The following is a 27517-nucleotide window of genomic DNA, read 5'->3' as shown; positions in this document are numbered from 1 at the left end:
ATTCAACACATGAATGAATGGAACCTAGAAGTTTCCAGGCACTCTCTGACAATGACTTTTCCATGCATTATTGAGACGCTGAGTTACTGTAGTTATATAATCAATTTTGTCTGCACCACTTAGAGTCTGAGACTTTATGTACCTGCGTTGAGGTCCTGTCTAGTCGCTCAAAAACATATTCCCACTGATGCACTGTTTATAATGATGCTCGCAATAAGTTTAACCAGCAGAGAGCACCAAAGCATAACAATCAAAGACCTATAGAATCAAAGGTTTTAAAGTGAAATCAGAACAAACACAAAATTCTGATCTTGTCATCTAATACCATCATCGCATCTCAACCCACCTTTTCAGGTTCATTCCCATTGCAAAGATACCTCTGGATACATCTGTGGTTGAACTGGTATGAGTTTGCTGCTTTAACACGCTAACATCTACTAAACAATGTAAGCTCTGAACCCCGCCCGTCCCTTTGCCCTTGTTTGCATGGTTCCAGCAATCAAAGCCGACAATGGCATTCCATGGCTTGCAACTGCATTGAGGCCACAGGCATAGCACATTTAGACACATGCTCGTCTCTCACAAAGCCATCAATGTCTGTCATACACAGGATGAGTGGGCAGAGTTTCGACAAATGGGGTGACAGCAGTACAGGCAACCCCGCTATGCCCTTTTACAGTTCAAGCCCAATATCACATTTGGGTTGCAATGCGCACTCACCTGATTTTGTCAGTTGGACTGTCAGACCTGTACAAAAACAAACGCAATATCAACATGATCCTCCCACAGCAGAAAATTACAAACTAATTCGGGCAAATTGACTACACTTGGTTGCAACCAGAAGCAGGGCCCTTATTTAATCCCTGACCAATCATTTATTGCATATGGCAAGTACAATTATGTAAGGTATGGGAAGTTCAAACTATGGCACAATTCCACTGGCTAACATGATTCTGCTCAACATAGACCGGACATTGAAACAGGCATTCAAAACTATTCTGGTGAGACCACACTGTTGTCAGTTTGCAACCCATTTGCTAGAAAGTGTCGCTAGTGTGTATGATAAATAGCCAAGCAAAAAGCACTATACCTGCATTTCCGCAATGGTGCTTATACTGACTGTTACATCAAATTCCTTTGTTCATATTTCTAACAAAGTTACAATTACGCCTATTATGATAACTGTTTTTGCAGGACAACATATTTTCCACAGAATCTATTGCGACAAACGATTGATTTGAAAATGCTAAAAACAATGACTTTTTTGGTGAAATAATAATCAGCAAAGCTCAATCCTCCCAAAAAAAGTCAAATAAATTACTCGATTTTATTAAAAGTCTGGGTAAAAATTATTCTGGGTATCCAATACTTTTTTTAATGATAGTTTTATCTATATGGGCCGATAGGCCGATGGAGTACTGTAATTTTTGTGACCGGCCATGCTTTAAATTCATTGTCATTAAGTTTTGTAATGTGTATGTCTAATGCAAATAAGAGATGACAACAAACAAAGTAGCATTGACATTAAATCTAAATTTGATCTCCAAGTCTGGCAAGATTGTCTTTCACTGTGGATATGCTAATATACAAAACTCTGGATGATGTAACAGTGACGTCTCACTTAATCCCACAATTGTATCTGCCTCATCTCCATCCATGAGTCATGGTAGATACATTTTCAAAGTCACATTGTGTTGTTATATAAGCCATTACATTAAAATGAAAGAAAGTCCACAAGCACATTCCGGAAATGACAACTGGTCAGCAATGCTGATGCAGCTGGCAACAACAGCACCACTTCGCCTACAGCTAGGACACCAGAAAACACATCTATGCAGATGAACTGCAGCTAGTTGGCTAGATTCTGCGAAGCAACAAAAGTCCCGAGAGTGCAGAGCAACTGACAAAAATGAAGGCAGCAGTGCAGCAGCCCCCTCCTCCAACATGCAGCCGTTTTACCTGCAGAGGAGACATGACATTCCGTGCCCTCTAAAGCTGGCCACAGAACGCCATTCGCCCTGCAAGCAGCTGCATATGCCCCACTCCAGAAGAAAAAAGACCAGCCAGCCATTCCATAGGTACTGCTTCGAGTATGCAAGTAAAGATGGTGTTTAAGCAATGCGTAGGAGGTAAACCCTGAGAAAGAATCATTGGATAGGAGCAGTGAAAGAATACTGTAAGTAGATGCGGTGACTCAAAGACTGTGTACTGGGTGGTGATATGCTTCCCCCACCCCTTATTTTAAAAAACATAACATTAACAACACCATATTTTCATCCCCCCCCAAAACTTTGTGTGGTTCTAGCCTTTATACTAGGATCATATAAAACAGTTCTTTTATAGTACCAAAAAGCAGTGGCGGTCCGTGCATTTTTTCGTAGCGCCTTCAACGGGTAAAATCCACTTCCTAGCAGCAGTTAATGATTAAATACAAATACTGGAGCTTTTCAGACATTACAACCGGGCCGGGGGGTGATTTTCCCGGGAAAAGACAGCGATGGACGTCAATGGCGAAACAGCAATAAATGCACTAAAATGGGTTTAAAATCTACTTCCTTGCAGCATTTAGTGATTAAATTCAAACACTGGAGCTTAAATACAAACACTGGAGCTTTTCAGATATTAGAACTGGGCCCACAAATGAAATGTTATTTCGGAATATAGCCATATTTTACTCACCAAAAATCATTTTTAACTGTACACAATATCCATCCTCCTTTCTTCCTTCTTTTCTATCGCCATCAAAGCTAATGCTTAAAGTCGAGCCTGACCCGTCGTATTTCTGGCAACGTCCGTCTTGAAAATGGCTTTAAATCAACACAACAATATATTTGCTTGTGCCGCTCGCTACAGATACAGTTTGGTAGCTCTGGCTAATCACTAGCCAATCATAGTTGGTGAAAGCGATGACATATCCCTACGCCTGCGAGAAGGCAATGACGTATCCCTGCGCCTGCGACAAGGCATTGTGGTGTTGCCAACTCGAAATCTGATTGGTTAAAGCAACAGTCTTATCGACGCTTGTTTAATGCAGCATAGCCTGCAGAACTGATTGTGAAGACCTTGGGGCAGATTTCTGACCCTGGCAACAAATAATGGCTGAAATGTGATTGGTCAAATGCTTCAATATGAAAACACATATGGAACCAGTGCAACCAGGGGGGAAAGGAAGCTAACAGACAATGTGGAATTATTTAATAAGTATTGATGGACAAAATATAATATATGATTCAGATATTTCTTAGGCCAGCAGAGAAGGCCTTGCCAACAAGGTAGTGGGCAGGTAGTGTGGGTAGTGAAACTAGTTGCGCTGTCCAGTCCAAAAGATAAATAAAATAAAAGCTTGCGAGGAAGCTGGAATCTAATCAAGACAACGTCCTGGAATAAGAACTTCCATTCATTCACAGGGTACCTACAGTGATAGAAAACCTTTCAGGTTGAACCAATACTGATAGGGTGCAGTGTCTGCACAAGTGTGACCCACTGCACCATCAATGACCTCAAAACACACAAACAGCAACTGATTATACATGTAATAACAGATAATAGTGGACAAAGTGAATACACCAGATTCTGATGGAAACTTGAGCTTGCTTTTTTTCCTTTGGGGAGGACAATGTGTCCTCTAGTAGACATTGTGAGAAAGAACCTTCAGGATGTCTACTTTTAGTAAATAGCATAGTGTACATCAAGTAATTCTTCTTTTAAAACTGTGTCACGATATGATTTGTAAAGTGAAGAATCGTACATGCAGCATCTAAACACACAAGTAGACAAAATAATATAAAACACAATGCTCACCTGCCCTCTCTGAAGAGTGGAGTTAAGAAGCGAGTGGTATCATCTTCATGGCTACTTTGTTGGCTGCTTTGTTGGCTGCTTTGCTGGCTGCTCTGCTGGCTGCTGCTGTCACATAGAAAAGGAGACAATTATTTATTCAACGTTAAAACTGTACTTGCATCTGCAAAAAAAGAAGAAAATACTGCATAGGATCTAGGACACAGACAATAATGCAAACCACACATCTTCAGCATTATTAATGTAGGATTCATTTTGCATTGCGGCATTTTTGGACCTGCGGGGCATAAGTATTGCATTATCCATCATGCTGCCCCAAATATGTTGACATGACACAAATCTCTTACGGCTTACGCTCACTATAGAATAGATTAAACTAAAACACTGTCATGCAACTGCTCTGCAAAACTCAGGACTATTACAAAATTATCACAAAACAAAACCAAACATCTTTCTCCAATAATGTAGTTTAAAAAACAAGATAATTTATGCAACAAATGGAAGGGAACATAAATACATAATCAATTACTAAACATGATTTTGCAACCGAATTTTTGACTTCCTCACATGCACATATCCCGTAGTGACACAAGATGGGGCTACATCATATCTATCTGACTATGATGACTTAGGTTAGGTTGTTAAAAAACCCAAAACGAAAATATTCCCTATTCATGCCCTTTAAAATAATAACATATACATGTACTCTGTGTTTGGGGCCAGAATTCATAGTTGATTGATTTGTAATATTTGTTAGTCTGCAAGCATTCTATTCAGGCTGATGCATGCAGCATAAAAGTATTAAGACATTTTTATCATGCACGTATTTTGTATTTCCAATTCATTATATTTTATTTTTAGGGTATCGTATCATAAGTGAGACTCATTACTACCTCACTATTTTTTTGTCATGTAGGCCTCAGTATAACAGCAAAACACAAGGGAATTGTAATGCAATAAATTCAACATAAACTTCATTTTTTTAGTATGACAACCTTTAGTGCATAGGCTCAATCTATCATGAATAGCCAATCACACAAATATGTATATTTGGTTGCAAACAACAACAAAAAATTCCATGAGTGCAGCACTTGCAAGCCTATTCTTTAAGTGTTGCTTATGTGTTGTGGTTCTATTAAAGCAGGAGTTCATATTTTGATTCCGTATTGCAGTGCTTGTTCATATGAAAGAAGGATTTAAGTTAGTAATGTGTAGGCTTTCAGTAAATAATTAATGAGTGCCCTAGATTTACAGCAATAGCACTTTGAACATGGCAGAAAGGAGCTGTAACCTGAACAAAATCACTAGCATTCATTGGCAAAAAAAGAATGAAAACAAAAAGATAGCCTCTTAGTTGATTTATAAGTAGCTAACACACAAAAAGCAGTGCCCAACTTTGAGTGACTCTATTTTAGTGAAACCAGGTTTGCTGTCTAACTAAATACAAATCATAGTGAATGGAGCTCTTTCAGCCAATAACTAATTCATGCCATTCTCATTTTGTTCAAAGGCCACATATTGCAAAAGCCAATGGCAAAAGAAGGTTTTAGAACATTGAAAGAGAAACTGCCCCATCACATAAAAATAGTTTTACAGTTTTCATTTCTAGTTTAATCCACGAGTCACTTAGCAAATGTAAGAACTGACATACAATACATACAACTCAAATTCATGTTTGAATATGCATCAAACAGTTTTGAATCAACTCCTTCCTAAAGTACCAGATTCTGTCCACTCACTGCCATGCATCCATCCCCATCTGCATCCATTCATTATCCAAACTAAGAGGTGTATTTAATTCACTCCATATGAAGACCTTCCAGTCACTAATGTGGTTGTACAAACAGATCAACAGCTAGTCACCTCCTCTGGTTTCGCTTCAGATCTTCGTGGTTGTTGCAGAATTACGCAAAGTGTCCCAGCAAGAACAAGAACATTCACAATGATTTCCCTTCACTTTGGTTCCTACGATTCTAATTCGTGGACTCCAGTTGCATCCTGCTGTTATAGTCTTGCCTGCCGCACCAAGTGGACTTTTAACTGGCGTGGTGAAGGTATTGGTGATCCTTCAGTCTAGTGAATTTTTAAAATGACTTTAGTTACTGTTTAGTTCATGTGACTGTACTGATTATGGACTAAAAGTGAACATTTACTCAGTGCTTAGTCACATACCTCCATCTAGTAAATTGCTACTGCGCAAGATGTTCTTTCACATGGGATACAAGGTTTTGAAAGTAAAACAATTCATTACTCTTAAGCTTGTATATGGAAAAATATATAGATTGAAATGTTTACAGTAAACAATGACTGGCTAATTGCTTTACTAGTTGACCAAAAATGTATCAGAACAAAATTTGCAATGAAAAATTCTCAATGCAAACACTAATTGCTTCACAAACGGCCTATTCATGGTTTCAAAAAGTCTCATTTGTCATTTTCTACAGAATATATAATAGGTTTTTAGAAAATACACATTGTGGGTATCATAGTTATTTTTCCTTCTCTAAACTAGCCCTTAGTATGACTCCAAAGATTGGGAACTGCAACATCATTATTCCAAAATTAATTGCTTGGCAGCAGCTTAATGTGATGCCACATGCCCAAAAAAAGTGTTTAGAACAAATATGTCTTTGAATCACCTTTTTGTTGTGTCAACCTGCTGACACTGTGGAGTAATGATAGTCTGAAAAGCATCGAGAGAAATAATTGGGTACCACGTCACCTACTGTATTGTATGAGAGCTTGTGTGATTGTGCCAAGAATAGTGTTCTATGTAAATACCCTTCTCTTACTTGAAATTTTACATACGACTTTTCACTGCAAATGTTTCCCAATGTACCAGCCCAGGGAGTGTGTACGGACAGTAATCAATTGGCATCTTAAATTGTATTTCGTGGCACCTCATCATGCGTTTGCCCACTCTAATGTGTATGTTAGTCAGGTGGAGAATGCAACTGCTGCCTGAGAGCCGACCGGCAAGTCAGATGCCACGTCTGCCATCCCAGGAAAAAATAGCTCGAAACTCCCCTTTGCCTAGGGCTGATGATGCATGCACTGTTCACACCTCAGGAACAGTACATGACTACCCGACCACACCCACCACCACCACCGGCCAACCCGCACGTTCCACCACAGCCCCTGGCCCTTTACCAACGGACCCAGCACAAGAGCAGACGACCGTCTGGAAAAAGTGTACGCTCCCCACCCCACCTGCCTCGGGCAGGGCAGCATGCTGGCTACCCCAGAACAGATGGAACAAACTGGGGGTCAAAATAACAAAACAAAGCCATCACAGTTGGATGAAGAGAGAGGCTCTACCCCCATCATATTACCACCCTATTTTAACTGTTGCCAGGTTCTTGACTCACAATCATTAACCCATCAATTTGAAGGAGTGATGGAAATGTGGGGAATAAAGTGCAGTGTATATGATGAAATTGACAGCCTGGCTAGGGAACTGCTTCCCCTCTGTCTAAGGTAGTTATTGGTTACCACACTACACTGAAAACAAATGAACAATAATTGCACTTCGACAGGAACAGACTAATGACTTCAGTTTCTAAGGGAAATGTTCTTGCAAGTTACAGAACAGAATAAATCCATGAACTGATGTTGCACAGTATAGTTCTGTTAATTTCTGCTATAAAACAGGTTGAATAAAGGTGTCCAAAAATACAAAAGCATACAAAAATAACACACGAGAAATAGTTCTGTATGCAGATTTTAAATTGCTATAAATGTAAATGACAAAACCCGTAATACCTGAATGATTTATAATACACCAACAGATGCTGAAGATTATGCTTGATGAATGCCAGACTGCTGTCTGAATATTAAGTACATGGAGGATAAATAGCAGATTTCAAGGTGAGGGGAAGCAGGTCTGTGCTGATGCTTCACTGGGTACAATGACAAAATCAGTTCCAAGAATGATATCTAAGGAAAGATGGAATCTTGGAGAAAGATAAGCTATTGATGGTGTGAGCAATAAACCCATCCATTTAACTTTCCTTTGAGGATTTAGCTGAGCCCTGTGTGAATGGTTGTCTGTCTCCTTTTTCCCTACAATTGGCTGGCCACCGATTCAGGGTGTCCCCTGCCTGGTGCCCGTAGTTAGCTGGGATAAGCTCCAGCACCCCCTGGGACTCTGAGGATAAGCGGTTCAGAAAATGAATGAATGAATGTTTCAGCCTCAAATACTAAATCAGGCCAACCCTTAGTTCTTGCATACATCCTTATTTCAAAGTGATGGTTAATTTTCCAATGCAGATGATGACGTAATGTCAAAAGAAGACGGAATATGACAAAATCTTAAAGTTAAATTCTCAAGTTAATCATGTACCATAGGATACATTAGTGAATTATCATATGGCCAGAAGCTGCATGGAAAATGGAGATGAGTGAAGTAATAGTAAAGAGAAAAGCTATGTAGGGAAGGCCCATACCAACCTGCTCTCACTGCATTGGTCCTTCTTCTCTCTGACTTTCAGCCATTTCTTTAACAGGAAACGTTTCCGCCGTGGAGAGGCACTGGGCGTTGAGCAGCTAGACCATGAAGAGGGAGCATCTTCATCGCTGGATGGGGTGATCTCAATGGAGGGCAGCTGAAGGTATTCCTTGGAGCCAAAGTGCGAACGAGCCTTAAGGTGAATGCCACTGTCCTGTCCGCTTTCCTGCGCCCTCTCACTGGGTACGTTTCTCATGCGACGCATTTTAAAGCGCTTGCGGCGGAGAGTCGGGGTCGAGGAGCTAGATCTCATGGAGCACTCTGACACTAAGTGGCCACCTCCATCGGAGTAGACAGGTACATCATTCGGAATGCTTACTTGGAGCGAAGGTGGTCTAAGTGTGTCACTCATGGCAAATACACTACTTATTTCAATTCAGGAATGACGGAGCTGTCGCCTGGAAGCTTTTGAAGAACACAGGAACAATATACAGCGTATCCTTGCCTAGTCGGTGGTCCTCACGCTCCTCAGACAACATCAATTAGAGTAATGGCTAAATGGCTAAGTCCTGATAGCAGCTATTTTAGGTCTGACGAGTGTCTGTGAAGATATACTTTTGTTTGGTGGCTGGAGGATATTCTTATGGTACAAAACTCTCAGGTAAAGGAGGAGACAGGGGTGGTGTTAGATAACAAAAGGGGCTTCTAAGTAACTGATGAAACATGTATAAGGCATGTCAGGCAGCGTAACTCAACTCCCTGTCCTCATCCATTCTGGGCACCTGCAGACAAGGTCAAGTCCAGTCTTTCCTGCCAAAGCTATCACCTCAGCCCCCTGGTAATGTGGAGGGCACCTTTGATATGGTATATGTTGATGTAGTTTAAGGTTAGTGAGGTAATTTGATGATCTTATTGTAAAGTTGATCCTGGTTGTTGTAGGCCTGGCTGTGGCATCCAATCTTGTGCGCTGGGTGGTATCATTTTCTCCACGCAGTTACAGCCTAAGGGTTAGAGTGAAGTGATAGAACTGCAGGGTTCAGATAAGCCTGATGGTGCTGATGGCCAAGTTAATAAATCAATAACATACCCAACAGCCACACACATACACGGACACACACACCATTAAGTCAATCACAAAAAATGGTAGCATTGTAGTGAATGGGTGTACAAAGTTACACACTCTTACATGATTGTATGAACAAAATGACTAAAGCCACCATCATGCACAAGCCTAAATACCATATTATATAAACCTTTCCACGGTTGCTCAATGACATTTAAGCAGCAATCAACTGTATCAACAAAAATATTTTCATTCATCAAACGTGAAAGCCACACGCAAATAACTACAGCACAATTTATACAAATGAAATATCGTAGGATAAAATGATTAATTCAAATGAGGATATATTTTACTTGATAAATAAACTATCAATTGAGCTCAGCGAACAAGTCACTATTTCATGATTTTTTCTATGCTGTGTATGCTTGCTTTAAACAAATATTATTGGATATTAAGTAGATACTTGTGAGAAACATTACATTACCGTAATTATATGTTAATGGGTATGCATCTTTTAAGTTCAAACTATGTTATTGAATTTTCTTGTCATACATTTTAAAGAGTACATAAATCTCGCTCTATTGATCAAAAATAACCTAATTAGTATTGGAAAAAATTCTAAAGAAGGAGCTATGGCAGAGGAAAGGAAACGGGAGCAGCAACATTCATGCAAACCATCTTTTATGCATGGCTGAGGGGTGAATACTAAAACATACTCCCGGTGACCCGGAGGCTGTGGTTCGGAAGCAGGAAAACATCATGAATTAGCCATGGCGAGACGTTTCTCATTACAGCCTCATGTTTTGGCAGCTTTGGGTCAGATGCTATTTCCAGGCTAAAGTGAGATGTCAAAGAATGTAGTGCTCATGCCTGCTGCTTCGTAGATTTTTGCTAGGTTTTTTCTTTCACATTTAAAATGAGAAAGCGTAAACAAAATCAAGCAAACCATATGGCAGATACAAAACACCTGTGCAATGTGAGAACACCACAATATTAAAAAGCAGAGTGCAAAGCAGGTGGAAGCCGAGGAGTCCAGCCATCTTCTGTCAACCCATTTTGATAAATTTGTCATCCATACATTAATGTCATGAAAGATGGACAAAACACACAGAGGCTGTGCCACATTGCAATTGTCACTGGGTTGAAAAAAACAACCGATCTTACTTTTTTCAAAACGCATTATTACTGACCATCAGAGTCAGACTAAATTGTTCATCACAACTTCTGATTCATTTTTGAATTCCAAAACTAGCAGAAAACAGACTTTTATGGATTTTTGTTTCACAACAGCTTGCAGCATTTTGACCGCCGTCTGGATTTTTCTGTGGGGAGTTTACATGTTCTCCCCATGCTTGCATGGGTTTTCTCCGGGTACTCCGTTTTTCTCCCACATGCCAAACACATGCATGCTAGGCTGAACACTCTAAATTGCCCCTAGATATGAATTTTGCTATCCACCAAAGCACTTGGTTAGCTGGGATGGGCTCCAGCACCCCCCACAACCCTAATGAGGATAAGCAGTACAGAAAATGAATGAATGAAAAAATATATAACTAAAAGAAGTTTTGTGATAACTCAGAGCCAAGCCTTAACAAACCTAATGGAGAAACAACTGCTACTAATGCAAAAAATCTTTAGTAGATATTCTCCCCAGAACCCTAATTTTTTTCAGGCATATAATTCAACTCAGAAAGGTTATAAAATAAACGTCAATAAATTAAGAAGGATAGGCTAACGAGGCAAAAAGTGCACTCTGTGTTTACTGGAGTCAAACACAATTAAAAAAATTTTTTTTTTCAAAAGGGTGACTACAATATTCTTGTTCGATTTAAGAGAACACAGTGCTCCAAGCTATTTGGCTGCAGGGTCATTGCTATAATCATTGCTGGAATGACTGAAGCAAAGCCTGCTGACTGACAAAATATGTGGACCAAAGTCCTGTGTCTGAGCCAAACAAATTGTCTTCATGGTCTCCTAAAGAGGACCTCTTTTTCAGCTTACCCAGTATGAATGAACAAATAAATAAAATAAATTAAATATATTTTTTAAATTAACAACATTATCAATAAAATACATTTTAAAGCATATGTGCATAGTCGAAAAAAGTTGAGTTGTTGAAATGCTATTCAAGAGAATCTTATGATTTGGATTTTAGTAATGTGCATATATTGTAACAAGCTATAATGAACTTAAGTTACTATTGTTTTAGTAACACAGGGATGATTTTATTCATGTGATACCATAGATATGTATTAAATTAAAGCATTCTTTAATGGGGAAAACTGTGTTTTATAAACAAAATCCTTTGAAGTGGAATATTTGGTCCATGCCTGCCGGACCTTTTTAAAAATAAATGATTATATTCAGATAGAGTTTGTGGTTAAATATAGTCTTGATTTCTCATGTAATACTAAAGAGTGGAAATCACATTGATTGTGTCAGTGGGCCTTTTATTCTATTGTAAAGAGCTATAACTGCATTGAATCATGAGTTTTTTTCCTTAACAACACTGTTGTTAACAACATTGTGTTTTTACACAGCGAAAAGCAAATAATGAAATGTTTATGTGGATATATATAATTGTCAGGCTTTGACAAACACAACAGAGATTCAACAAGCACTGTTGTCAAGGAGAACTCAGTAAGGAGAAAAAATGTGAAGGTGTTAATTGTTATTGTCATTCTTCATGGGAACACTCGAACGGCATATAACTGAAGTAAGCATTGCTGAGATTCAAGCATTCTCCTTCACTTTAGTCAAGTGACACCTCCATAATAAAGCCTCAACACAATAAATTGAGAATCTGGTGATTTTCATGTTCTACAAAAAGCAACTACTACTTAATTCTTAATGATATTAGTGCTGATTTATTGAACCGAACCAGTCAAAGTAACCCCTCCGCTGAAATCTGTTCTGCAAGCTCAATTGTCCGGAAATGCAACTAAGCTTTTTATCGTGTCACTGTGCAAGACTAACCACACGGCTGTTCGTCAGTTGGCAGAGTTTAATTACAGCTGACTTTATGGTCTCCGATGTCAAGCGTTGTTGCAAGCTTGCCATATTTATCTGGATAGTCCTACTCTAGCCTTCATTTAAAAATCCAAGGGTAAAAGACCCCAACTGCCCATTTTTTAATAACCTATCTATTCGTCGCTCCTACATTTAGTGAAAAAAAATTCTAATCACAAGTAGCAAATAATGAGTCTCACAATTATAGATTGTACTACTGCACACACGGGGCTGAAAAAGGCTGCCAGGAGGAGTTGCTAAAGCAATCTTAATCACTCTGCAATTTAGGCAGCCACATTCAAATGCATACTTATCTGAAATTAAAGGTGGAAATTTGCAATGAGTATAGGATTATTAAAAACTGATTGCGTACACATTAACAGTTTAATGTACAACAAATCCCCTCCATTCCCTGCTAATAAATACAGACAGACTGCCAATTACCATTGTTTAAAGGAGACCTTTCCCAGGCCTGGCAGTTTCAAACCAGCTGAGAAGAGAGAGGCTGTTGGGAGTGTGAGGTGCATTCAAAGTGAGTTTAGCCGAAAGGGACACGAACCTAGAATCCATGCTGTAAAACTAAAGCGCAGTTTTAAGAAACCAGTAGCAAGCGTTTTCACAGAAACAACATTTCCAGGACGGGTCATGGTGATAATGTTGCGCGCTGTCAGCTTCACTGTGAAGCAACTGCAGCACAAAAACCATTACTGTCACTAATGGTAAGGTAAACTATATTGTATGTGACACAACTGTGTGAGTGCTGAGAGTAAGTCAGTGAATTCTGTTATTTTGGATCCACACAATATATAATAGTGTATATTCAAACATTTTATGGTGCCTTGAAGCCATTTCACCATGGGGGAAAAAACATCTAAGTCTGCAGTTTCTTTCAACAACTATTTAGTAGCTCCGAAAATGTGCATGGACAGCACAATTTAAAGGTAAAGTAAATCATGCAGAATTTACTGAACACTCACTAAATTCAAGAGTTGACGACTATATTCATAACAGCAGTAAAACCATTTCCCTAAAGGTTCACAAACAAGCTAAAGGAAGTGAGCCCTTCATTTCACATCCAATTTATATATTCCTTAACAGGCAGGGGAAAACAACTTTGAGCTGAGATTCCCGTTAAACCGTCAGCGTTTAATTTTAAAAGTTCAAGGGTCAGCAGTTGTATTCTCCTTGTGCAGCCCAGCAGAACATTGCAGTAAAAGAAAACCGTTTACTAACTCCTTGCGCCCTGTGATTGGCTGGCAATTAATTAAGAGTGTCCTGCTGCCTTCTGGCCTTAGTTGGCAGTGCAACTGCAATCCTTATAAGGATAAGTGGAACAGAAGATGGATAAAATAATAAAATAATTTAACATGAATTTAATTACGTTTGTACTGTTGTAAGATATCATTGTGGGTACAGAATTCCCGCGTGAAAAAATAACTGGCCTGCAAAGTATACAACAATAAACATTGTGACAGTGTTCCCAAATGAAACACCCAATAGCTTTATGAAAGCACTGTGTAACACAGTTTAGGTCTGATTACATTGTCCAAACAAATCATAATGCTGGTCAGGTGTTTATTTAAATGCCAAATGATGGCTCTTATATTTTGCCTTCATGCAAATTGCTGGTATGAAAATGCTCTCATGTCACATGTAAATAAGTCTTCAAGCAAATTAAGACACACTCTAATAATGTGAATTTTACTATTGAATTGGATGATGCAAAAGCTGCCCAGAAAAACCAAACAATAAAAATAGAAGAAAAATACTATACATGTTAACATAGTTCTTAATTTGATATCGTGATTCACATTGTATTGCCTCTTTAGTTGGGTCCAAATATGCAGACATTGAAGCATGCTATATTTCCTTTCTCTCTCCATTTATTTATTGATTTATTATTTTAATATAGCAAAATGTAGATCACGTGATAAAATGTGCTTTGGTGATTAAGTTTGCTGCGACTAAGATTTGATGGTGACATACATGCGTACTCTCTACAGTTGAGTAAATAATCAGCATGTATTCATTCACTGCAAGTGGCATTTTATGACTGCTGAAAACTGTTAATAGAATTTCACACCAACTTGAGTTGTAATTAAAAGCACTGGAGCTTATACTTACATTTTAATAATGGGGTTGTTTTCTTTTCCTCATGTTTACACATTTGTTTTACATTAATACAATGACAAATAATGTATGACACTAAAGCTACTATGTGAAAAGAGGACAATTAGAACAAGCTTGTACTGTCAGGGAACGGAACTGGCGGTTAAATGGTTTGGTTGTAATGTGAATTCACCGAGAGTAATTCAGTGCAAGCACACAGTAACTATGTTGGCCATTCAAAGTCCTGGCATCACTGCCAAATAACGTGCTTATAAAATCCCATCTCAGTTATCCATTTGCTCACAGTGGAGACTGAGAGAAGTCCATTTAAAGAATAAAGAATGAACAGAAGGCCTTAGTGATCACTTCAAATTCATTAACATCTGAAATGTGTGGTTAAGGTTAGTCTTGTGCAGCAATGCTAATATTACACAACATCGGACACAGCAAAGGAACCACCTTTTGTTTCATTCCCCGCCCCTAAATCAAGCCACATAACCTGGGCTTTAACTACAGTGGTACTTCTACTTACCATCTCTTCGACCGACAACATTTTCAGGTTACGAAACACTTTGATATAAAAATTATTGTTCCAATATATGATGTTTCCAGGTAACAAAACATCAAAATAGGCACGGCATATATAATTAACAAAGAAATGTTGCATGTTTCATGACTTTTAAAGAGTTTATAGTGGCTAGTATTACAGATTGGGGAACAAACTATGCTAACTCAATGTAAAATGCAGCTCTTAATTTATTGATATGCAGGCCTTTATCAGTGCTAGTGTTTTTCCATTCAAGATTTCACCTGTCTATATTCATACTGAATGAATTTTCCCAATTGGATCCCTTAAGAGATCTCCTCTTTGTCCAGTCAATCTATTACGGAGTGAATAAATCATTTTGTCTATTGGAGAAAATTCAATTTATGCTGAAAAGGTTGCTGAATGTTAAATTTTTCTTCCTTCCTCCACCGTCTGCAGGCATACAGACAACCTGCTGCCAGAAAAATGCTAAAAATATGCTCTAATAAGCATAAAAACTACACACCAGGACATGTAAACTTCACAATATGTCAGTGTAGTTAGGATGGAAACCTTTTGAGTATAAAAAAAACAACCCTATATTACATTATACAATGAGAAAGAAATCCTAAAGCAAGGGGAAGCGATAATTTACATCAAGACAATGACAGTATTAACACTTTTATACCCAGAAAATTCATTAATGTAATTCAGAGAGGAAAACATCAGCTTGCATGAAAGTATAAATGTTGGTAAAAGTATCAAATCCAATTAAGACATCACCATTTTGTTATCTGAGATAAATGGTAACACATGTAGTCAATGTCTATAATTTATGATAGATAATGTTTCATCAAGTTAGGGACCTTAATTTGTTGAATGTTAAAATGTGTTGGGAAATGATTATTTACCAGCCCGGGTTTAATCAATACACTAATTACACGATGTATGCATAATTCATCTTATTTTTCCATAATGTGTAATGCTTGGATGTACATAAATACTTGTAAGTTTCTGCACGTCCATCTAGATTTGCTAGATGGACATCCAGACACCCAAAAGTAGTTCATTACAGCACTGATCCGTTCTGCAGCCAAAGAAAATGGTATTAATCTATTCATCTACTCCATACTCAATGGTGGAGATAGGTTTACTTTTGGTCTGCAATTATTATGTTCAGTTGAGTTTTTTCCTCCCAATCGATATGCTCATTCATTAGCTAAATTGAACAGACTACCGGACTAAAGTGGGCGATTGATTAATGGTTAAAAACAAACAAGAAGTCAATGGCACATTCACACAAACACACACAAAGATTGTTGATTTACGAGGCAGAAGACATCATTCCGGTCATGTTTTTAATTATTTGATTGTTACTAGAATTCTGATATAGAGCTGTTGTATGAGCTGTTGTTCAAAGATGACATACGCTTAAAGCTTTGCTAAGTAAAATAGGAGTTGTGCCCTTTTTATCTGTTCCTGAAAGATGTGAAAACAAGATTTTTATACATTTTGTATTTCTCTTCCAGATGAATTGATAAAGTGACTGATTGCATAATTGCAGTTTCTTGTGAGGTTAATCATGATTTATGGTTTACACTGAAAAATATTGGCTGGTGTTTTTAGAACAATTAGTTTCCACTTTTGTTTCTAGTGTACAACGAACGTAATTACGTGTGTATTTTGAACGTGCAAATCTTAATTAAACCAATCAGCACAGAAGGACTTTTGGTCTGTACTACACTGGTGCACTGGTGCCCCAACTTTGAAGTAGGAATTATGAGAAATTCATCCACACACTATTAATATGTCATCTTATCATCCACTGTGAATAGCTTGTCCTATTGGGTATGGAAATAAAACTCTGCTGCAAGAATTCAATTTCCAGTAGCAAATTAGTTTAAGAACTTTAAGCACAATCTCACACTCGAAGGGCACGACAAGTTCCTTTAAGGTTTCTTAACAAACCACTTAATATTATTTTAAAACCATGCTATGATACTGCATATATTTGTTTTTAAGTCAAATTCAAGTTTAAAAAAAAGGCGAGGTGTTTGGTACATCACACAGATGATCGTGGGTAAAGAATAGAGCACGCATTTAACCTGTCCAGTGAACAATACATATTGCAATTTACGGCTTTCATCTTGTATAAACATTTGCTTCATTGCCCTTTGAAACAGTGTTTGGTGGAGTTTAATGTTGTCCTTTGGCTGTTTGTGGAACATGGACAGTATAATAGTACATTATGCATGCATAATAGCTGCTAAGGGTGTGTTTAGCATTCATAGGTAATAATTACAATCTACTTTTATTCAGTCTCCTAATGACGGACACAATTATGGAACAAAATAGTAAGTTGGTTAATCATTTCCTAAGGGCAAAAATGCACACATTATAAGCTTTGTTGCTTGAGCTCAAAGAAAATTAGTTTCATTTGTTTTACTAAATGACACAGTTTATATCCAGATGTCATAGGGGACACCTGGATTTAACTAAGCCATTTGACATATGCCATTCACTACATAGGTAATTACAGCAGTGATTTGCTTAATAGGATGTAGATCAAAGAATTTTGCCCTAACCTTATTTAAAAAAAAAAAGGTTGCTGAAATGCAATAATTACTTAATTCTTTAGAGGGAGGGGAAGTGACCTCTTATAACACGCTGTTGCTATGAAACCAGACTGAAGAAAGACTTGGGAGTGAAATGGCGAGTGATATTGTAATTGTAGTTTTGGCACTTGTATGTAAAAGTTGTCAGCAATGAGAAGAAGATTCAAGTCATATATATGCATACAATACATGTAGTAAACACAAGCTCTATGAATGGGATCAATATTGCTTCTATTAACACCTACTAATACCGGTCAAGTATTCTAAGTACGGTAATCCTTTGTAGCCTTTCATTCGTATGAGAGAGTAGGCATGCAGGCGATTATTGGAGGAATGTTAATAAAGGTTATTTATTAGCACAGGGATTATTAAAGAAATCTACTTTTAATTAAGAAAGGAAAGAATGCGTACCTTTGACCACAATGCTAGGCAATGTCAGAAATGGCACTTTAAGATTAATTGTTGGCACTTGATCATGACCTCGCTAATTTTGGCATATAGAAAAGAAAAAAGAACATCGGATAACTCTTTTTCCACACACCAATCCTGCAGAATTCCTGTCAAAATATTTTTTATAAATGATCCTGCAAAAATTGTATCTATCTAATCTATTAAAGCTCAAATAGGAATCCCATAAGTTACCTGGCTGGTTACTTGGCTATCATACAGTTCACATAGCATTACAGTTTTATTCTGCTTTTCCTCCATGTGGTCACATATGATCTATAGTTTATCATTTTTACTGTATAGAATTGTTCCTAAATTGTTCCTATAAGACAGAGCACTTCAGAGAGTTGAAAAAGCACACAAGTACTTTTTCTTAACAGTAGTATTACAGAACTGCAAATAAACCTACACTAATAGAAAAAATGGTTATCAATACCACAATTATTGCACCATGAAGAAAGCATTTGGAGACCAGCCACACAATCAATTGTGTGATCAACCCTGTTGTCTACTTGGATACTTGTGATTAGAATAACAAATAGCATTCTAAATTATTGTTTTACTATTTAGGAGTCATAGGCTTCTAAAGATGTCTTGTGCAAGCTATGGTTGTGAAATTCAGTAGTTTCAGAAGAAAAAAAATGCACTACAATTATAATGCAACAACTTCTTAAATAGGTCAAATTAATGTTCTGACTGAAGTTTTGTTATGAGGATCATGTTGAAAATGTGTGCGTGCGCAAGCCTGTGTCACACAATATTGTTTTGGAAGCTAACTTCCCTATATTGAAAATCTGTTTGATTTGTATTTTCTTAAGGAAATCAAACAATATGTGTCCTACGGTGTCAAATGTTGGGGAGAAGCTAGAACATTGTGTGAAGACTTTCCTAAAATGAAAAGAATGGCATTTATCCAAATCCCCTGATGCTAATTCTCAGTTCAAAACAGCACAAAGTAGAGAAAAAAGCCCAAATGATGATTTAGTTTGCATACTGCTACAGTCCACAACAAACAAATATTGGGAAGGCTATTAAATATTGACGACCTCATGCATTTCCATTTCAAGGCAAATCACATTTCTAAAAAGCAGATGTATTGTATTATTATTTTAGACAAAACCCTATCCATTTATAAAAAGCCACAGCTGTTGGTTAGTGTATTTCAGGGCAAAATACTTTATTTATGGATGATGTCAGGTGAGAAATTCAGGGCTGACGCTAAAGTGGCACCCTTCACTTTAACTACTCAAAATACCTGACGAAGGTGAAGCACCTTTATCTCAAGACTCCTGTCAAGACAAACACGTCCTCTCAATCTAGGTGCTGCTGATGGGGTGGTGATGGGGTCAAAGTACTCAGTTCTCAACTATCACATCCCTTCTGACACTACCCAAACATTTAGTGAAAGTGGGACATATTCCCTACTGGCTCATTCACTCAAGCACATTCAAGGCAAACCATGCAGACAGAACACGTTAGCAGCATGCAGCTTTGTATATTGCTCTTAAAACGCTATAAAAACGAGATGGCATACGTTACCTCCGTGTGGAGTAGAGTCAAAGATCATTCTGCCATCTGTCAAGCAGATTTACAAAAGGAAGCAAGCCTACCTCCTCCTCCCCTGTTGCTTTCTATTGATGGGGGGAAAAGTGTATTTCCCCAAAAATGAGGAGGCAAATAGGAAGAGTTGCTCTCCTTCAGCTGTGAGGCAAGCGAGAAGGATGCTTTCCTTCTCAGGAATCACAACGTCCCCCCCCCTGCTACTGTTGCCTCTACTGCACAATGCCATTGCCCCCCTCTCACCATACGTCGCCCGCCTCCTTTCTCTGCACTTCCTCGTCCCGCTCCACTTGGACTCACTCACTGGTGTGCATTCATAGAGGAAACCACAGAGCAGCACACTGTGCTATACTCAATCAGATGCAAATATCACAAGGCAGACAAATCCTCCAGTCAACTCAGTTTTTTAGAATACTGTTGTACACTAGAACATGTGTTTATGATGTCACAGATGCCTTAAATAGGGATGGCTAAAAATTGCAAAATCTTTAAGGACAATGATGTTTTCTGCTTCTTAATTGCTGAACGGTACAATACAATTGGGACAGAATAAAAGGTGTTTCATGTATTGAGGACGGATGTAGTGACTCATCTTTATATATAGTATATATACACACACATACATAAAAAAAATCTAATCCTATGGCTGCTTTCCCAATGATGGCACAAAAATTGAATACACTATATGTTGTGTGTACGGGCACACTGAGCTGGTGAGTGTGTACGCAGGATTGGATTAGATGCGCTATTTTGAGACCGTCAGTTGTGATGCACAATGGTAGAAAGGGGGGTGGGGGGTTTCGTGACTCTGAATCTGTCCGAAAAGTGCACCACTCTTCTTACTCACCACATCTATACCAGTTTCCACTCTTCTGTGAGATGAACCATTTTACTATTTGAGGTTAAGAGCAAGTGCAAGGCAAGGAGCAAGTGATGGGTTTGTCTTGTGGATGAAAATAGTCATGCAGTGACTTGAGCCATTGCCAAATGGTAGGTTAAAGTCCACCTAGCAGCAGTTATTAATTTTTCACATGCAGGAAGGATATCAAATGCTTAATGCTAATTTTTATTCAAATTCCTCTATGACATGAACTGATTAAATAAACTGCACTCATCAAATACCTACTCATCACTGATCTCATTTTGTTTATGCTTTTTAATAAAATGTATATATATTTATATATATATATGTATATATATATATATATGTATATATATGTATGTGTATATATATATATATATATATATATATATATATATATACACACACATATATAAAATTAAAAAAATATGTATATAAAATAATAATATATATATATATATTTATATGTATATATTTTTAAAGGAAATTTATTTTTTAGGCAGACTATCTCAATTTCCAGGATCTAAAATATAAGGAAGTAAAATATCAAGCTTGAGTGTGCATCTCAGTAAACTTAACTCTTTGTTTTTGCATAAGTACCTACATGTTAGGAAGATGGGATATTATTGTATAAAAGCTTGTACTTACTAGAAATTCCTGCAGCTTGTAGCTCAGTTAGCCTCTTGAGCCATTTCCTTCTCATCAGTTGTGGAGGGCTGTCCAGTACACATGGCAAACAAACATTTTGTGCCATATTTTCTCCACATGACTGTGAATGTCTTCATGATGATTCATGGAAAATTGTGCACCTTCCTGATGAATACCTTTGAATAATGTAACCCTGCAGATCTTTAGAAATGCAAAATACAGCTTAGTAGAAAGAAAAAGCTACGTAGAAAAGCAACACTTCTTTTTGGGTTAACCCAGCTGTGTGCTGGCTCCCAATTGAAAACACCTGTAATGTGATTGGTGTATTCTGAATGCATTGACATTTCTATGTCGAACGAGAGTGAAGTTTTTCTGCCACCATGTGGACAAAACAACAACATTCATCCAGGATAGTAAAGATTGCATGACAATGACAATTGAATTTACAGTGTAATTTAAAACATTAGTCTGTGATCATTTAGAGCTACACACAATATAACTGTAGGCATCTGAGTGTGTGGGAAGTTAAAGAGAACAATAAGGATATTATCATGACTTCATATGGTGGTCACACAAGCGGATTAAAAAAATCTGTTCCTGCACTGTGAAAAGGCTGGTTAATTTAGTGAAATCTGATATACTAAACTGTCCTAAAATAATTCACACTTCCTTGCTTGCCTAGTCACAGGCCTTTACAGGATAGCATTTACATTTACTCAATAGGCTTATTAATTTAAAGTGTCTACTTTTCATTGGTGGATAATTAACAGGACACTAAAGTGTGAACTAAGAAATAAGTGGGGGAGCTTTGCTGAGCCACAACTCAGGCGACTCATTGGTTTTTCTTGATCCTGCATATTAATTCAAGCAAAAATGAGAAAGAGAGATTAATCAAGGTCACACTCAAAGGAAATGCCCTCAGGGATATTTCAGGCCCAGAGCTTTAGTTGATCAGTACCCGAACACAATGTCAACTACACACAATATTTTTGAACATTCATAGTCCGCTACCGCTTATTCTTACAAGAGTCACGGAGGGTGCTGGAGGCAATCTGAACCAAATATGGGCAGCAGGTGGGGGACTCCCTAATTTGGCAGGACAATCATTCATTGATGCTGTTGGGGTTATTCTGGGATATTATTATATATGTGCGCATTGATCATTATATGTATGTGTGGAATATTAATCATTATATGTATATGTGAAACATTAATCGCTCAGTATAATGTTATCAAGGACACTTCCCCCTGCAGCTGGCCCCGAGGACATTTAATTGTTTTGAGGACTATTGACCTGACAGATCACAAGTGGGAGGAAACCGGAGTACCCAGAGAAAACCCACGCAGGGGGAACATTAATTCCACACAGGAAGGTCAGAAACCCAGTGAGGAGTGAACCTTTGATCTCATAACTGTAAGGCGGAGGTGAGTCTATCTAGCAGCCTGATTATTTCCGGACATTTTAAAATAATGAAACACAAACTGAGTAATAATGCAACTGACCGAACACAATTAAACAGCAGATTCCCCCCCCCCCCCCCCCCACACACACTTTGCTAAAACATATGGCATACACATAATTATCACATATGGCATAACATAATGCAGAGTAACTTGTGGTTTGCGATCCAATAAAGGGCTCAGTTTTTATAATCTCTCTGGCTGAATTTTGTTAACTGGTCTGCCAGTTAAATACCAACAAAACACAGTAAATTCAAACAGGATTATGGCCTTTGTTGTTTGGATTATATGAATCTAATTACCTTGCAAAGAGCTTAACTGCCATTGCAGTTTATCATCTGGATTTCTTATACGGTCAATGAATTATGAGCCGAACGCCAGTTATTTGCAGCACACAGCGGATTAAAATTAAAATGTAACCTAGATGAAAATGCTTTGCTGCAGCTCCACAGGAAATATTGTGTATGTATATACACACAATATTTGTATATATATATACACATGTATATATATACATATGTATGTATGTATATATATATATATATATATGTGTATGTATATGTGTATATGTATGTGTGTATATGTATGTGTGTATATATATATATGTGTATATATATATATATATATATATATATATATATATATATATATATATATATATATATATAAACCTTTGCTTTGACATTACCTTTACATTACAATTATAATTTATTGCAGCAGTTGATGATTAAGAGTAAGAGTTGATATACAACACGTAATGACATAATGTCAATGTTAAAATAGTATTCTTAAACTCAAGGTCTGCTACATGTGCCCTACTTTACTTAAACATCTAATCTAAAACTCAGATTTTTGCAAACAAGTACCAAAAAGTTAAAACAATGCATTTGACATAACATTTTTCAACATGTCTCTCTGAAACATTTCTCTTCAACCACAAATAACCCCAGTAAGAAGTTTTTCAAACAATACAGGTAGCGGAAGAGTGGAAACGCATCATCAGGCTCTTTTTCAACATGTTGATCAGAGCTTTTCCAGGGCGAAAAAAAGATCAATTCCCAAACTGAGCTTTCTCATTCAGTAGTCACGACTTTGACTTGCACCCTCATTAGTGTGCAAACGCAGCAATTCCACTGTCACATAAAAAATTCAAGAAAAGCATTTCAGAACCAGTCACAGTCGCAAACTGACACAGATTATTTAAACCACAAATTCATCTGCCATATCAAATATGGCTTAATTAGATATGTTCACTAGCTGATATTGCGGAGCTTTTGTTTTTTTCATAAAAAGAAAGAAGAAGCTCATTGACTGAGTCAATTTGGATACATTGTCAGTCAAATTTGCATTATACAGCTTTTAACCAAAGTTGCTACTTCTTGAAAAGCCTTGTGGTATGCCCTTTGTTAATGGATTCACGGGAGTCTTTCTGACACCACAAAGCTGGATATATAACTCAATTGCGATAAAACACCCAAAGACACTTCTTTGGTTGTGAGGTGTTTTAAAACTAGTTGGGAAGTATTTGTTACTTATTTAAGCCCTGCTGCCTCCACTGAGATCTTCATCTATTTGTGGAGGCAATCAGCAACTGGCAGTCTGAGGCTAACTTGACCCTGTTCGATGAAGAATGTTCAGCCAAGTGCATACAACTGACAGAATTAAATTATCCACCCATGCTCCAGATAAAATTTAAGTAAAAAAGGGTATGATACGATTGTGTTTCATATAAATCATAATGTAGCGCAATCTTTTACTGAGTTTTGTACAGCAAGGAAATAATCTCATGATACTGAATGCAAGAATTGCACTTGACTTGATTAAGATTCAATTCAAGTTTTCAATGATTGTACAACTACTTAATTTTAATTAACATTCTTAATTTAAATTTGAGTACACTGCAGTATGTCCACGACTTACCTTGATTTTGCTAAATTGCATCTTTACTCACAGTCTCACACAAACATGCCTGTTGATTGGACCTTGCCCACATACCCAACTAACTACAATGGTAAAACTGTTACTGTGTTTTTCTTGTAAAATTTCTATGATATCCTTTCATTTATAGAATGGGGCGCTTGTTAAGGAATCAGCAGTTTGCCGTGGCTGCTATAGAAATATTTTCACAACACAAAGAGACAAAAGAGTTCAGCCATAAAGGAGCCATTGGAGAGTCTTTTGGCAATGATTGCCACATAAATTGACTGCAGTGGTGTAATCTCTCGATGTGATGGCATATAAAATGATAATAAGAGATATGAGTTTGAGGCATATTTTTGGAGAATGTTGTTTTATCGGGTCCCCTGTTCCATTGCTATAGAAATTACTGTCAGTTATGCACAAACAACCATCCAAACACACACTATTGGACTGTTCATTTAGCATATTACACATCTTTTGGGGATATAGGAGGAAATTGGAAACACAGGAAGGCCAGAGCGGGATTGAAATCAAATTTCATTTTTAACAGTCCATGAAAAAAATCAGATATAGCAATTAAAAGCTGCATTTAATCTAATTAATCTGGCCTAAAAGATGAATTAACTACTACCTTTGAGTATACCTACCAAATTACAGAGGGAAATGGAATCTTCCTATCCTCCTGAAGAAGAAAAACACAAAGAAAAAAGATAAAGAGTTGATAATATCTTGTGTGTCATGTTAGGATTTTCTCATTTCACAATTTCACACATTATTATATGATCTCAGAGCAATATGAATTGTCCTCTGCCTGGCAGCTTTCTTTAAAAAATGAAATGATTAAAAATGTAAGTTACAAAATGCCATCCTTGAGCCATGTAATCTGTCAAAGAGACACAAGAAGATCACAAGAAGCCTCCTTACGTTGTCTGGGATGTCAGAAGAGAAAAAGATCAAGAAACCAATCCGCATGTCAAGTATTTCATGTTAGGCTTTATGCTTTGGATTCTGTTAAACCGCCAGTCTCCCTCCCACTGTTTTTGCACAATCATGCTCCAGAATAGATTCAAGGTTTCATCAATGATGTGCTTTAAAGAAAGCTCAGCTATGCTGAAAATTGGATTAAAATTGCAAGAACAAAAAACACCCCAATTATAAAGAACATTTTGAACAAAAATAGAATAGAAAAATTGGCAAATCATGTTCAACATACAAATACATGATATAATTTAAAATTGCATTGTTGAAACCTGTTCCAAAAGAACTGACATAGGGTCATGTTTACCATTGTGCTACATCACATTTCCTGTAAACAGCATTAACATGACACTAATTATTATAAGGCTGTCAATCAACAAAGACATGAGTCCAGTTGCAGAACTGTTGGAAAGCACCTTATTTTTAGCTATCTATTTGATCCATTACATCTTGGAAATAAAATCCATGTTCAGTAAAGTCCAATGACAGTAAATTCAAAATAAATTCCCTTTGGCTGCATCATCTGGTTCCACTAGAGGACGCCTTAAGCAAAGCCACTCATGCGCTATGCTGGGGCCATCCACCAATGAAGCCTTTGGAAGAAAAAAAATACACAGTGATGGAGCCTCTCATAGGACGTCTCTTCACATTGGTTTGTCTTCAGTGGGACAGTTAAACTGAGTTACTGTGTTCATTATATTGAATTGTTTATAAGGGCACTCACTACAGGCTCCATTTGCGTTGATACATCTCACCTCCAATAGATTGCAATATTGTGTATCATAAAAGCTATTTACAGTCTGTTTAGACATCACAAACTTTGCTAAATTATGAGGTAAAATAATCTCTAGATGAAAAAAAACGACTCCAATAGGAAATGAAGCAAAATAGAAAAGAGAAATTAAGTGATCGCAAGTCTGTTTTAACCCTATTTGCACATCCCTGAATGGAAATGAATGAAATAAAATAAAAGCCCTTTACCATTAGCAGTTGCTTAAAAATAAGGGTACATAGTAAAAAAATATAAACAATGACAAGTTGATAAGAAAAGTCATATAGTGGCAACCACTGGCTACATATTATTTACAACTATGTGTATAGTTTGGGAAGTTAATATATAAAAGCATAAAGCTTTTATTTTTGGGGGAAATGACTTAACCTCAAACAAATATAAACTCTCTCTCTGGCTGGGCCTTGTCCGTTTTTCAAACCAATTCACAAAAGTATACAACAGACACTGTAGCACTCCCATAATACATGGTTACTGGTGATATGGACCATCTGCAACATTATTTTATATTTCCCAACATTCACAAAATGAGCTAAATAAAACAGTCTGCAATAAATTGCCATAGTGCAGCTGTTAGCAGATGATAGCACTACAGCATATGTATGCATTTTTTCAGTGTGTATTAGTGTGTGTGTGTGTGTGTGTGTGTGTGTTTATAATGCTGTTGTCACACATGGCCAATCATGTGGAACAATGGAGGCCTGGAGCTGACAGTATAAGAAAATGATCTGGTCTTGAATGTGAGTTTGTATCAAAATACATGCTGCATTAAAAAAAAGATTTCCATATAGAAGACAAGGCTGTCTTGTGGTATTACTGCTGTGAATGAACACAAAAAGATGCAATTCTCCGTAAGCGCCTCAACAATATAATACAGTACAATACAATACTACATAAAGAATGTAAAGTTTTTCAGTTTGTTTTTGCCTTTACCAAGTGTTTTTTTTTTATTTCTTTATATGTTTTCGCCTGTATCAGAACTTACCTGAACAATACGGAATTAACATTTTATGAATAAACAAATACAACATTTAAATTGAAATGTGAGAGATTACCTATTTGGAGAGTAGTCTTTCTGGATATTTTGTTCCTGTTGACATAAAGTTTTAAGATGAGAGAAAATGCTGTGAAGCCCAACAAAAACACAGGTATGACTCTACTTTAAATTAATTAAAAGGAACACCACTAGCCTCATTTAAAATGAACAAAAGGGATGCCTCTAATGAACATGTTTCACGGTCCATACAACACACATGATTGCAACTGTTAGCAAACTCTAGACAT

General features: G+C 37.2%; 1 protein-coding gene across 5 annotated transcripts in view; it reads right to left on the bottom strand.

Moving 5' to 3' along the window:
* The window catches only part of gramd1bb (GRAM domain containing 1Bb), a 55791-nt gene extending 34407 nt beyond the window's left edge, over positions 1–21384 (bottom strand). For 4 of the 5 annotated variants that reach the window (XM_077611164.1, XM_077611167.1, XM_077611168.1 and 1 more), the window contains exons 1-3: positions 21085–21384; positions 8248–9246; positions 3802–3906 (exon numbers count right to left, since the gene is read on the bottom strand). In XM_077611164.1, the coding sequence (XP_077467290.1) occupies positions 3802–3906; positions 8248–8657 (515 nt within the window). In that variant the 5' untranslated portion in view covers positions 8658–9246; positions 21085–21384. The remainder of the gene's footprint in view (positions 1–3801; positions 3907–8247; positions 9247–21084) is intronic. The other variant, XM_077611165.1, reaches the window with a different exon arrangement.
* Positions 21385–27517: the final 6133 nt, after the last annotated feature.

The sequence above is a fragment of the Stigmatopora argus genome, chromosome 10, assembly GCF_051989625.1.
Source record: "Stigmatopora argus isolate UIUO_Sarg chromosome 10, RoL_Sarg_1.0, whole genome shotgun sequence".
Taxonomy (NCBI): Eukaryota; Metazoa; Chordata; class Actinopteri; order Syngnathiformes; family Syngnathidae; genus Stigmatopora; species Stigmatopora argus.
This window is presented reverse-complemented; position numbering and strand designations above follow the sequence as displayed.